Source organism: Lepidochelys kempii, chromosome 5 (genome assembly GCF_965140285.1).
Source record: "Lepidochelys kempii isolate rLepKem1 chromosome 5, rLepKem1.hap1, whole genome shotgun sequence".
Lineage (NCBI taxonomy): Eukaryota > Metazoa > Chordata > Testudines > Cheloniidae > Lepidochelys > Lepidochelys kempii.
The window spans coordinates 53,140,715-53,155,215 of NC_136384.1; the positions used below are offsets into that span (position 1 = coordinate 53,140,715).

A 14,501-nucleotide genomic window follows, 5' to 3' on the forward strand; every position below is an offset into this window, starting at 1 on the left:
TTTGATTGGCTGCAGCAAGGCCCCTCCTCTTCGGGACTCGGGAACGCGGAAGCGGGCTGTGGCAGTGAGGTAGGGAAGTGAGGCGCGCACGGGGCGGCAGGGGCTGGGTACTGTCTGCGGGAGCGGGACGGGGAGGCCGGGCCGACTTTCTGCCTGAGCCTGCGGGCAGGCGGCCCCGGGCCCTGCTGTTGGGCTGGCCAACGAGTTGCGGGTCGCGTCCTGCTCGGGTCGTAGCGCTGGCGGCGCCCCCCGGGGCAGCGGAGAAACTGCGAAGCAACCGACTCACTGCGTCCGCGCTGCCGCCTTGGTCTGCCGGGGCGGGGGCATATAACTGAAGCAGGGGAAGGGCAGGGGCCTCCCAGGGGCTATCAGAGCTGTGGGGTAATGGGCACCTTTTTCTCCACCAGCGACGGGGGGATTTCTGGGGGTGGGAGCGGAGTGCCGGGGCCTTACCTCTCTCACCCCGCCTGAGCAGGGTCTAGGGGTAGCAGCGTGGGGGTAATTCCAGAAGCAATGCTTGGGTTGTGGGGCAGTGGCTGGGACGCTGTGCCCCGCTCTAGCAGGCGTGTGCGTGGTAGCATTTCAAGTCCTGGTAGGATGGTTTTTTCTTCCTTATCCTCTAGACTGGTCCATCTATGCATTGGCATAGATCAGGGGTGTGAAATACAGTAACTCCTTGCTTAACGTTGTTTCCAGCTTACATCCTTGCTCAATTACAGAACGTGGTCCATTTAAAGTTGTGCAATGCTTCGCTATAACGTTGTGTGCTGCATGCTTTGTCCACAGCTAGCAGCCCCCCGTCAGCTCCCCTACATACACCCCCCACAGTGCCTCCTGCCCGCCTGCAGACCCCACAGATCAGCGCCTTCCCCCGCCTCCTGCCCGCAGCAATCAGCTGGCTTGCAATGTTCAGGAGGGAAGGGGGGAGGAGCAAGGACTCCATGCACAAACCAGCTGATTGCTGCGGGGAGGGGGGAGGAGCCAGGACATAGCCTGCAGAGTAAAGGGGGGGGGCTTGGAGGGAAGGGGTAGAGTGGGCGGGCCGAGGGTTGAGCCCCCCCCATGCTTGCAGAGTAAGGGAAGCTGCTGCTGCGCAACCTGCTTCTGCTAACCTACAGCACATTCAGCTTCCTTGCCTGCCTTATTGTCTCCAGCGCCAGTGGGCTGTGCCTGTGTGGGGTAAGGCAGGGGCACCTTCCAACTATAGTACTGTACTGTATGGCAAAAAAAATTTCCCTGGAGCCTAACCGCAACCATTTACATCCATTCTTATGGGGAAATTGGATGTGCTTAACATCGTTTCACTTAAAGTCGCATTTTTCAGGAACATAACTACAATGTTAAGTGAGGAGTTACTGTGTCCACATCCTTGAATGACATTGCTATGCTGACCTAGCCCCTGGGGTAGACAGTGCTAGGTTGATAGAATTCTTTTGTCTCTCTGGGAGGTGGATTAACTACAGCAGTGGGAGAACCCCTCCTGTCAGCATAAGTAGTGTCTACACTGAAGCGCCACAGTTGGTAGCCCTGCTCTGTTCATTGGCTCAGATGTCTGCTTTTACGTTAACGGTATGAGTGCACTTGGTGTACATGCATCAGACTTGGCCTCCTTTTGCCCTCTTAAGATAAAAGCTGCTGGGATGAAGAATGAATCTCTCCTTTTTATTGTCACTGAGTACCTGTAAATGAAGAGTTTTTCTTGCTGTTCAATGCTGGGCAAATTGTTTCTAAAGTTAACAAGCAAAGATTCATATATACAGATGCAGGTCTTTACTGGCAAATGATATTCCATTTAATTTAACAGCTGTAAACTACCATTGTAATGGAATATTTGTCATCTTTTTATCCTCATCTGTAAGAATATATATCACCAGCTCCCATTCTCTAAATAAATATCTGCTTTTTTTTCATACATGACAGACCTATCCTAGAACATCTTGTTGTTGTTTCACTTCAGACAGAACAAGCTACAGATACAAAATCCAAGAACTGTAATTGGGAATCATGCGATTAAAACCCCTCCTGTCTCTTTGAAAAAATAGGGGCAGCTCTAATACATTTTTGTGAACGTTTCTGATTTAAAGGATGCATCTGATTTTCCCTTGATTTGTTTTCTAATTCATAGTAGAACTGCTTGGTATCCTGTAGAAGACAAGGGAACCTGTAAAGATTTAATTTATCATGCTTTGTGCCATGACCATGATACGGTACTTAAAATATTTTCTAGTATTTGTGAACCCTTGCATGGTTACTTCTTGTTGTGTGAAGTGCGTAAAGTGAAATAATTTCTTTATAACCGTGACTCAGAAATGGAGAACTTCAGTGCTGAGGTAACGTCATCTTCTACTTGTTTTATTTAGGGTATGTCTACACTTCCTGGCGATAAAAAATAAATAATAATAAATAAATAATAAATAAATAAATCTCCTGGCGATAAAAAATAAATTCCCTGAACGAGGGGTGGTAGCTTTATTGCCGGGAGCACAGCTCCCGGCAATAAAGCGCTGTCTATACTGGCACTTTTCAGTGCTAAAACTTTTGTCGTTCGGGGGGTGTTTTTTCACACCCCTGAACGACTAAAGTTTAAGTGCTGAAGATGACATTGTAGACACAGCCTTAATGAATTCATCAACAGTGGGTGTCACGGTTCCTCCCCCACTCTGAACTCGAGGGTACAGATGTGGGGACCTGCATGAAAAACCTCCTAAGCTTATCTTTACCAGCTTAGGTCAAAACTTCCCCAAGGTACAAAATATTACACCTTGTACTGGCCGCTACCACCACCAAACTAATACTGGTTACTGGGGAAGAGCTGTTTGGACGCGTCCTTCCCCCCAAAATACTTCCCGAAACCTTACACCCCACTTCCTGGACAAGGTTTGGTAAAAAGCCTCACCAATTTGCCTAGGTGACTACAGACCCAGACCCTTGGATCTTAAGAACACTGAACAATCCTTCAGTGTTTTACAAGAAGACTTTTAATAAAAAATAGAAGTAAATAGAAATAAAGAAATCCCCCCTGTAAAATCAGGATGGTAGATATCTTACAGGGTAATTAGATTCAAAAACATAGAGAACCCCTCTAGGCAAAACCTTAAGTTACAAAAAAGATACACAGACAGAAATAGTTATTCTATTCAGCACAATTCTTTTCTCAGCCATTTAAAGAAATCATAATCTAACACATACCTAGCTAGATTACTTACTAAAAGTTCTAAGACTCCATTCCTGTTCTGTCCCTGGCCAAGACGACTACAGACAGACCCAGACCCTTTGTTTCTCTCCCTCCTCCCAGCTTTTGAAAGTATCTTGTCTCCTCATTGGTCATTTTGGTCAGGTGCCAGCGAGGTTACCTTTAGCTTCTTAACCCTTTACAGGTGAGAGGAGCTTTCCCCTGGCCAGGAGGGATTTCAAAGGGGTTTACCCTTCCCTTTATATTTATGACAGTGGGACTTGTAGTTTTATTGTAAAATGTGATAAAGCAAGGAATTGTTTTAATGAAGCACAAAAAAGAAGGATATTTTAACAACTGGTTTGGTTTTGCAGGTATATTTAGAATGATCCTCATTGTTCACTGCTGGAAGTACATGTGACAGCAGAGTAGACTTAGAAAGAAAAAAAGAGGTAGATTCATCATCGATCAGTCACCCCTGTTCAGGTCTTACTGCGGCTCCTGTGTGATTGCTCATTTCGTTATCTTCCTTTCTTTTATGGACATGCTACCTTGGTGGGGGTTTTAAGTTTATGTGCCAGACTTGAGGTCAACTTGGAAATGCTTGAATAAAGATAATATTTATGTGTGTCAGGGCTACAACACGTTTTCTCACAACTAACTATTAAAAGGCACACATTAATTAAAACCTCTTAATTTTTTAATTGCTCAGTGTGCTGTTTTAGGTTGTTGGCTCCCTGAAATCATTATATGCATTAGGAAGCCTGTTAGATTATGAAATCCATAGTAACTCTTTCATCTGGCACCTGATTTTGAAGAGGGTCTACATCTACCTCCAGGGTCTTTGTAGTGGACAGGATTTAATTTGCTGCCTCACCATGAAACTGATGTGGTGTGTATTTGTTTTGTAAGCAGGTAGCTTTGATCCTCTGAGGAATTTCAGTAAGACAAGACTATATGTGTGAATGTCAATTTTGGTGGAAGAGCTTTATCATGAATATTCTATTTACATTAAGATAACTGGATGTTGCTGTCACCACTGATCTGTTTTCTGAAAGTTTATTAAAGAACTGAACATCATTTTCCCACTTTCAAGTTTGCTGGTGCTTAAATAACTTTAAAAGCACCAGTTCAAGAATGATAGTCTTGATTTGGGGCCTCTCTTTTTTAAGGTTCATACTTCAAGTGTTGGACTTCCTAGTGGCGTCAGTCTAAAGACGGTGGGAGTCTTTATGCAATACAGAATCTTGTGACAGTATTCTTCTATCACTGGAAAAAAAGGAAGAATAATTCCACCCCACCTGGATATCAGTTGATTTCCTGTGAAATGTTGCTTTAGGAAGTCAGAACATGGCAATATAATTTATAGAGATTTATGGGCCAGTGAAACAAACGTATTCAGCAGCTTTTACATTTAAACAAATAAGTTGCCCTTACAGTGCAATCTTTTTTTTCTCCCCCCCAAAGAACAACTTGGCTTTCAGTGGCAATTCACTATAACCAAAATTGCAATGCATTGAAATGATTTGGAACTTTTTTCAACATCACTAAACACAGAATTTCACTTTTAAGAGATAATCACTACCGCATACAGCTTAGAGTCTATAGGAAAAGTAGAATATTGTCTTCAGTTTAATTGGAAATTGCAGAGGAAATGTAGGTTGTAAACACCTAAACTGGAATTTGACTAGAATATTAGGCTTAACATCTCTGCTCTTGTAGATAAAGTGCCATGGGATCATTAATAACCCTGGATGCTGAGGATTTCAGTAATATCTCATTTGAAAACTGGCATCTCCAACAGCACAATGCCCCTTAGGTTGGTGCTATGGTATAGGTTCAATGCAGATTTGAAGAGTGCCACTTATGAACCACCACATCCTGCAATAGTTTTCCTCAAAGTTTTCCCATCCAAATATTCACTGTGTCTAGCTTAGGATGGAGACATCTGGTGAGATTGCAGTCTTTGATCCAAATGCAGGCATAAAAGATACCAGCTGCCTGTTTTTTTTTTTTGTTTTTTTTTTAAAGAGTGAAATAAACCAGTTTTAATGAGTAGTGTTTGGTTTCTGTTTTTAATAAAAAATAAGCAGCAGAAACTCTTCTGTTAGTTGTACTGTCAAATACAGCTGAAAGTGAAGGGCTTGCTCTGTGTTCCATTTGAATTGTTTAAGCGATAGAGCATATCAATGAATTTGCTGAAAAGTGTCTATAGAATAAGGTTTTAGGTTGCCGTAAAATGCACACACAATCCTGAGTAATGCGTGTCAAGTTGTACGTGATGTAGTTTTTTTTAGCTCCTGGCATTTTCTTCTTCTTTTATAAAGGTTAAAAGGATCTTGAGGGAGAAGAGCTGTTTTAGATTAATAGTAACTAAAATGAGACTCTAGTGAAAAATACCATGGTGTTTTGACATGACAGATACATGTGCATGTGCTCTAGAAAACGATTGCATATACATAAGGGCAGAACAATCATTTTGCATACTGATAAAGCAGTGCATCCTGAGACATGGTGTGGAACTCTGCAAGTTTTACATGAGCAAGTCTAAAGCTGGGAATAAGGGTGTGATTTATTTAAATCAGTTCATATTTTTACACCACATCCATCGCTAGTTTTTATTGCCTTAAAATAAGTCCTGAAATGCATAAAAAACGTGTTCATGTAGCTTGCCACAATTTCAAATTATAATTATAAATCGATGAATAGAATATAGGGGACAAAATTTATTCTGAGCCAGAAAAAACATACTTCTGCCACTTCTGCTATAGGAATACACATGGGGTGTGTGTAAGGCTAGTAGTGTGACTACACACCTGATTAGAACTGTTTGCTTCAGGCAGTGTCACTCAATTTTATGACCAGGAGTCATGTGTGTAACATTGATTTCTCCCTTCCTCCCTTAAACTGCTTATTTCGTAGAATGACAAGGTGGATGAGGTAGTATCTTTTGTTGGACCAACTTCTGTTGGTGAGAGAGACAAGCTTACACAGAGCTCTTCTTCAGGTCTGAGAAACGTAATCTGTGTGTTCCACATTGTATTTAGCTGTGATAGATTGTTTAGCGTAAATAGTTGACATTTCAAGAGACCATTCAAGGTGAAGTGTCCTGTTTTGTAGAATGACAAATCGCAAGGCCCATGCAAATCAACACCCCGTGTCAGTAGCATGGTATTCTATGAATGACATAAATAGCTGGTGTACCTGTCTCAGGTAGGGTTTTGATGAGAATGTTAAAGGCACAATGGAGACTGTGCTGGCTGGATGTGCTAGTGACCGTCAGTGGCCAGCAGGTGGGACCACACGTGGCATCATTTCTTCATGAGAGTTTAATAGTGAGGTCGCAACAGTTAAGGACATCACAGATGGTGTCAGAAGAGGGCAGCTGTGCTGAGGTCTGTCATAAGGTTTACTGCAAAAATAGCTAGGTGTTTCCTACCTAGCTTGGTCAATAAATTGTTGAATTCAGGACAGCTCGAAGAACAAAAATTTGCAATGACATATGGCAAGTACATTGTACGTTGATATACCATAAGAGAGAGATTCAGACAATAGCTATGCATTATTATTCGACACTATTCGAATCACTATTCGACATTGGTGAGGCCTCATCTGGAGTACTGTGTCCAGTTTTGGGCCCCACACTACAAGAAGGATGTGGATAAATTGGAGAGAGTGCAGCGAAGGGCAACAAAAATGATTAGGGGACTGGAACACATGACTTATGAGGAGAGGCTGAGGGAGCTGGGATTGTTTAGCCTGCAGAAGAGAAGAATGAGGGGGGATTTGATAGCTGCTTTCAACTACCTGAAAGGGGGTTCCAAAGAGGATGGCTCTAGACTGTTCTCAATGGTAGCAGATGACAGAACGAGGAGTAATGGTCTCAAGTTGCAGTGGGGGAGGTTTAGATTGGATATTAGGAAAAACTTTTTCACTAAGAGGGTGGTGAAACACTGGAATGCGTTACGTAGGGAGGTGGTAGAATCTCCTTCCTTAGAAGTTTTTAAGGTCAGGCTTGACAAAGCCCTGGCTGGGATGATTTAACTGGGAATTGGTCCTGCTTTGAGCAGGGGGTTGGACTAGATGACCTTCTGGGGTCCCTTCCAACCCTGATATTCTATGATTATCACAGCAGTGCAGCAATACGTATTGCAGTCTTGACTCTTGAGCACAATACAATACCTCAGCATATATAGGGGCACAGAACTATATGTCAAAGAAAGTTGCAATGACATGTTTAATGGCTGTATGAACGATGCTGTTTGGAACAGCAGATGCCATATTCCTTGCAACATTAGGTAGGCCTTTTCCCAATAGAAAATGCTATTCAAATATGTCTGAGACTTTCTAGCACATGTGCACACAGGTAGTAGCCAGATATGCTATACATCAGTTTGTGCAGTTTCCAAAGGGATATGATATATAATAAATACGCTTCTAGTGCACCCCTCATAGTTGTATTTCAGTACCAGGCATAAAGTCTCAAAGGGCTGGATTTCTCAGCTGTTTAGGTGCCTAAAAATGAAGATAGGTGCCCAGTGAGCTTCTGAAAATGTCACAGGTACCTGTGCTATCTTTAGACGTCTAAATACCTTGAAAAATCTGGCCCGAAGGCATTATATTGCTTCAGACCTCATAATTTGAACAAAGCACCTAGAGTGTTGGACATTGTTTAACAGAGGATTGAAACAAGAGTGATGACTTACTTATCCTCTGTTTGTCAGAGGGTGGAGATGGATTTCAGGAGAGAGATCACTAGATCATTACCTGTTAGGTTCACTCCCTCTGGGGCACCTGGCATTGGCTGCTGTTGGTACACAGGATACTGGGCTGGATGGACCTTTGGTCTGACCCAGTATGGCCTTTCTTATGTTCTCTTAAATGAACAACCTTGACCATTGCATTTCATTTTGTTCCATTGTATCCACTACTGTGCTATATCTGTGTATCCATGATGTGAGCCTCACTGGATCATACATCATTCTGTCTGGATGCCTTCTCATAGCATACACGTGTTTCTGTGCCATTTGGATGTGACTGACTTTTGATGGTTGTATTTGCATCTGTTTTGGGTGGCAGATTCTAAGTAAGACATTAACTAAAATGTACTCCTTAACCTATATTTTGTGGGTATTGAACCTCATAAGCCTAATCTGTCAAACTAGTAAAGACATTTCAATTTAAATTACTTGCCTTGAGGGATTTTTCTGGCATGTGGGAAATAGATGCCAGATCTTGCTATTGGCCAATGAGAGTTTTGCATGAATAAGGGGAACAAGATTTTGCCAGATTCAGGGATGTCCTACTTCTGGAAAGGTAGGTAAAATCAGCTAAATTTATGCACAAATTCTATCTTGAGCTGGTATGAATATCTGTGTGGGTAATAAGGTTCAGTTGACTTCCTCAGCTGTACATCTGGCAAAGAATGGACCATGGTAGTTGTAGTTACTAGGAAAAAGAAGAATAAAATAAAGCACATAAATAAGGACTAATCATGCCCTAGACTATGTCCCACTACACAACTAGGTTAGAAGGCTATTTCTAAAATAGACAATAATGGTATCACAAGCCATATATTTAAACAGCTTCAGCATGCTCTTTGAAGTCCAGTGCAGACCATCCCAAAGAGCATCATTCTAGAAGAAAAAAAAATAGAGTAAAGCAATTTAGCAGAAAGGCACATTACTTTTTGAAAACTCTGAATCTTTTGTTACATTATCTTTCAAATTGTTTTTGCCTTTTAGGAAAAAGGTTAAAATTATCTGAAAAGGTAGAAAATTTTGCACTAAAAAAGTTCTGTTCCTTACTCTGATACTGACTTTTGTGGCCTTGTGCAAGTTACTTAGCTTCTCCCCACTCCCTACCCCATCCCCCAACTCTGCAATTGAGACAATATGTAGTTTTGTAAAGTGTTTTTTTGGGTTCCTTGGAGGAAAGGCCCTGTGTGTGCAAAGATTATTCCTAGAATTAAATGTTAAAGCTATTACTATGATATAGGCCTTTTTTCCTTCTGTTGTAAGTGAGATACTACTGGATTATTTGTGACAGCAAATTGATGTGAGTTTAGGAGACATTCAAAAGAGAATTATTAAAAAGTTACTGTAGTTTGCTAATATAACGCAATAGGTTTTAAGGAATATTAACTCAACATGAGGAGATAACTTCTGACTTACACAATAAAGTATTTTCATCAAATGAATAAGCAGAGACCACCAAGGTTACTCCCTTCAGAGACGTCCTAGTAACCTTACAAAAGATTGTTTGATAAAAGGTACTGAGGGATTGAAAGTTTTGGAATTATATCATTGGAATAATACAAACAATCCTACATCTGCTACACAGACTTGTAGATGAGTTTTCAGTCTAGCATTGTGTGAATGGGTGTCCTCAAACAGACCAGATGGATAGATCAGAGATGGGGGGAGGGTGGAGGGGGAAGTCTGATCTTTAGCTGTAATTGGTTCACTCACACAATGACAGCGGGAATGATAACTTTGCATAAGGACAAAAATTTAGCCAAATCATTTGTTTATATCAGAAGAAAAAAATTAAGAGTAAAGTGAGGCTGTCTATCCTATCACAAGCTGCATTTGTTTTTACAAATAAGGCAAATAATTATGAAAGGGATTGTTTGTTTATATGTCTACAAAAGGATCTTACAGGCCACTGTTTTCAATATAGTAACTGGACAGGATAGAGGGAGCACAGGGGTTTCTATATGCAGTCAGCTGTGTTCAGCTTATGGAGGAAGTTTTTTAGTGAATCTTTCCTAAGGTTTTTGTATCTGGACAAATTAAAACAGTTTAGAAAGTTGCTAGAAGCAAATTGTATTGTGTGGATTTATATTAAATTTCACCACGTGAAAATTAATCTTGAAATAAAAAAGTAATATTGGGAGTATTACTTAAAATGCCCATGGATGCAATGAGGACTGTCTGGGCTGAAGCATTAATTTCAATGAGAGACATGGATGCACATCAGAGAGCAAAATTTGTCACTTGCTTCTCCTTTCTCCCTCCCTCCCTCCCTCTCCCAATATCAACAGTTTTTTCACTGGAGTACCACTAGGATAGATGGCAAAGAGAATTCTCAAGACAGGAGACTCAGTTTTGGTAGCCTCTTGAACACACCTTTAGAGAGAACAAGAGAGCTTGTTTTCCCTTATCCTTAGTCAAGAAACTACATTTCTTCATGCACAGGTAAAAAAAAAATATATTTTAAATATAGGAAATACCGTTCTTAGATCTTGTCTACACTAAGGATTTCATTATCACCAACCCCAAGTATTATAAAAGCATGACCCAGACCTCCAAAATCATTTGATTGATTGAATCATTTGATTCAAATCATCATTGATTTTTGAGCCTTTATGTTACACTTGAGTCATATCTTCCAGCTTTTCTCTGCAAACATGATGGCTAGAAACTTACTTTTTTTGGGTAAATGCAAACTGAGCTGCTCGTATAATCAGAGGACTCAAGGAGCTGCTGCTTTAAATACCATGAGACTAGTGATAAAATCTTGACAACTGGCAATACTGGATTTTTTCCTAAGACTTTTCCACCATGGCTTACAACATACATTATTTTAGTTGGAGTTTTATCATGATTTCGTCTGCTTGATGCAAACCAAATAAAAGTTGATTTTTAGCTTTACATGAACATGCTTAACAATGCAGTGGGCAATGCATAACACTAGAGAGCTATATAGTATTAATAACATTTGAAACATCATGGTAGGGTAGTAACTGCAAACTAAACAGGAATTGATTGCATAGATTGAAAAATTGTTTTTTCTGTGTATGGTATATTTAGTGCTTAAGTGAGGAGTACACTGAAAATTAAGGACCCAGTCTTGAAAACACTGAGGCCTTGTCTAGGCTATGATTTAAGGTGTGACGTTAGCACGTTAGTTAACTAACCCAATAATGTCACACCTTAAATCCTAGCCTACATGAAGCATTACATGGTCTTTACCATGAATGTTCCCATTGAAGAGAATGACTCTCCTTGCTCAAGAATGGGCCCTAATACTGTTAAAAAGTGAAGATTGCTGAGAATAAAGCAATATAGGTAGTAGCAATTAAACAGAATTTTTTAAAGGGATTATAGCACCTATGTGGTAATAGAGTCCCTGGTTCAGTTTAAAATTAGTTTAGTTTCAAACATTCCATGGTTGGTCGCTATTTTGAATTATTTTACTTTCTTGATAAAATGCTTAGAAGGCCTGACCAGGTTCAGCACTCTGCTGCATAGACTTTGTACAGATATACAGATATGTTCCCTGCCCTACAGAGTTTACAGTCCAAGGCTCCAGTTCTGCAGACGTTTAACTGCATGCAGTATGAAAAGTTCAGTTGAAAACAATGGGGCTATTCACTGTGTCCAAAGTTAAGGATATGCATAAGGTTTGCAGGATCAGGGCCTAAAATAACCTCTTGTGTTTACGTCTCAAATTACATAAGATAATGTGTTTTTTCCCTCCCATAGTGCATGTCTGTGAGGGGAGTAGGAGTAGGTGTGTAACTACTATTTTTTAATTAAAATCTTGTTTTCACGTTAATAAAATTTTCCCAAGAACCTTCCAACCTCTCTCTTTCCTTGGGTAATTGGCAAAGTGTTCAAGAGCCAAAATACTTAAATCCTATACCAGAGTATTAACCATCTTGTTGTTTCCTATCTATTGGTTTAACTCAACTCACTATCTTAAATGACACACACACTCTCTTGTCTTCTTTAGATATCTTTATGTTGCTCTTGAGCGTTTTCAGGATGTCCTTGTAACACATTGACTTACCGAACTGGACTCTTAAAGTAGTAACATTCGAAGGATTAATGCTTACTTTTTTTGCTTTTATGGGATAGACTTTCTGGTCTTTGAATAACCAAAGTATATCAGACCTCACCTCTAAGCAAGACAGATTAACAGTTGTGTTATTACAAATTCATTAATTTAAAATCAGAAACACAGCTGAAGAATATTGAATGATCACCAAAGCTAGGTTAGTTACTGACTTGTAACCCAAATGTAAACATAAAATCAATATTATAGAAGTTTATCCCTCTTCATACTTAATAGTATCATTAGTTGGAGCAGTGGGAAAATAGGCTACGTTGTCTTTCTGTAGTTTTATCTTTTTTACAGAATCTACGCTTTCCTTCACTTTTTTAAAATACCCATTCCTAATAATTACTTGTTGTGGAAAGAGTCTTTTGTACATGAGATTTTGCTAGGTTAATATAATACAATGTAATGGAAAAAGTCTCTCCATAAAAACTGTAACAGCAGGAAAAGTATGAAGTAGATCACCTATTCAGTTCAGTCAGGTGTTAAAGTCTAGCTAATTCTATTTAAAGTGTAGCTAGGACCATTTAAATGTACAGCAGTCTGAGAAAATAAACCTGAGTAGAAGAATTTTAAAAAACCAAACACATCCTTCACTGCTGTTAGATCATACCCCATTCCGTCTTTATTCTCTGTCTCTTGTCTTGCTTTCTCACCCTCCCCCAGACTTTTCTTTCTTCCATACATTTTCAGGTATGTCTGTACAACAAAGGTGTGATTGTAAACAGAAAAGCATACCTACACTGCTTTAAATCTATCCAGCATGGGTAATGAGTAATGAAGAGGTGGGGGCAAAGGGTTCTGCTCAGCTAGTAATCCTAGTACAAGCCTGCCAGAGACCCTTGGTATGAACTTGGATTGCTAGCCTGTGCTGAAGTCATTAGCTAGATTAAAGATAGCATGGGTATACCTACCCACACTACAATCACACTTTTGTTTTATTGTATAGATATACCCATAGTCCTTTGTCTCATCTCCCCCCAGACTAAGGCTTGGCTACATTAGTTTTTGCACTAGCGTAGCTACACCGTGCAAACTCTAGTGTAGATTCACTGCTTCACAGTATTTAAAAGAAAAAAAGAAAACAACCACCAAAAACCTTACACCAGTCTGTCTAGATGACAAACATTGTTTTAAAACTAGGGTCAGCTGCACCATCGTAAGTCAATTTTTAGTGTGTACGCTAGCGGTTTGCACTGGTGTACCTATGCCAGTGCACAAAACCCAATGCAGACAAGGCCTTACACACGGGCTTCCTTTTTTCCACCCTGTGCCTTGGCACAATTGAGTGCTTATTTCTGATGAGAGGAGATAAGAAGTGTTGTAATTTACTGGTGCCTCTGGTGACTCAGCAGTGTTAGCCTTGCAAGTTCTGTTTAAGGGCTTGCCTAGGTAGAACTGTTCAGGCCACACTACTTCTGAAAGAGAACATTTACACAGCGTGTATGCTTTTAATTACTTGTCTTAATTTCACAGCTTTAGTTAGTTTGCCTTAACTCTCCTGAGTGTTGCTGTGTAGACGAGCCCTAAGAATAGGTATAGCAGTTACATCTTAGAGAAATCTGTATGGTTGGTTGTGGTGCAGTTATTTTTAGAAACCAATCCTGCATTAATAAATGCAGTTGACCGCATCAGTCAGTCATCTGACTGCATCTTATCTACTGTCTATGGTTTATAATCATGCAAGAAACAAAATCATTTCATGGTGTCAAAACATTACTGTGCTCAGGCTGGGTCACTGTCTGTACATCGTGGTGAAGTAATTGAACTGCTTGTAGGCTCATAACTTTCAGGACAGCCCAGAGTCTGACTCCAATTGTATCTGATTATACGCAGGGTAGGGGCAGCTTTTGAAGTCTTATCTGGAGGTGGGATTAGGGTTGCCAGGCATCCAGTTTTTGACTGGAACGCCTGGTTGAAAAGGGACCCAGGTTGCTCTGGTCAGCACCACTGACCAGGCTGTTACAAGTCTGGTTGGCGGTGCAGCAGGGCTAAGGCAGTCTCCCTGCCTGTCCTGGCTCTGCGTAGCTCCCAGAAGCGGCTGTCAGATCCCTGTGGCCTCTAGGCGCAGTGGCGATCAGGGAAGCTTCGGCTCCACAGCTCCTATTGGCCAGGAACTGCGGACACAGAGCTGCCTGGCCGCCCTGGTGCCTAGGAGACAGACATGTTGGCCGCTTCTGGGAGTCGTGCAGAGCCAGGGCAGGCAGGGAGCCTGCATTAGCCCCGCTGTGACGCCAACTGGGAACCCCCTGAGGTAAGCGCTGCTTGACTGGAGCCTGAACCCACTCCTGCACCCCAACCTCTGGCCCCAGGTTGGAACCCCCTCCTGCACCCTAACTCCCTCCCAGAGCCCACACCCCAACCCTCTGCCCCAGCCCTGAGCTCCCTCCCTCACCCAGACTCCCTCCTGGACCCTGCAACCCCTCCCACATCCCAGCCCCCAGCACTGAGCCCCTTCCTGCCCCCCAAACCTCTCATACCTCTG

General features: G+C 41.4%; 1 protein-coding gene across 9 annotated transcripts in view; it reads left to right on the forward strand.

Annotated features, from left to right (window-relative positions):
- The window catches only part of XRCC4 (X-ray repair cross complementing 4), a 297,844-nt gene that overhangs the window by 483 nt on the left and 282,860 nt on the right, over positions 1–14,501 (forward strand). For 4 of the 9 annotated variants that reach the window (XM_073344405.1, XM_073344409.2, XM_073344411.2 and 1 more), the window contains exon 1: positions 23–69. The exons of 2 other annotated variants lie outside the window; for them this stretch is intronic. Coding sequence is in view for 1 of the 7 variants with exons in the window: in XM_073344412.2 (XP_073200513.1) it covers positions 2,182–2,207 (26 nt within the window). In the remaining 6 variants the exon portion in view is untranslated. Of the gene's footprint in view, positions 1–22; positions 70–1,039; positions 2,208–14,501 lie in introns of those variants that run through there. 3 more of the 9 variants (XM_078852793.1, XM_073344412.2, XM_073344406.2) reach the window with 3 other exon arrangements.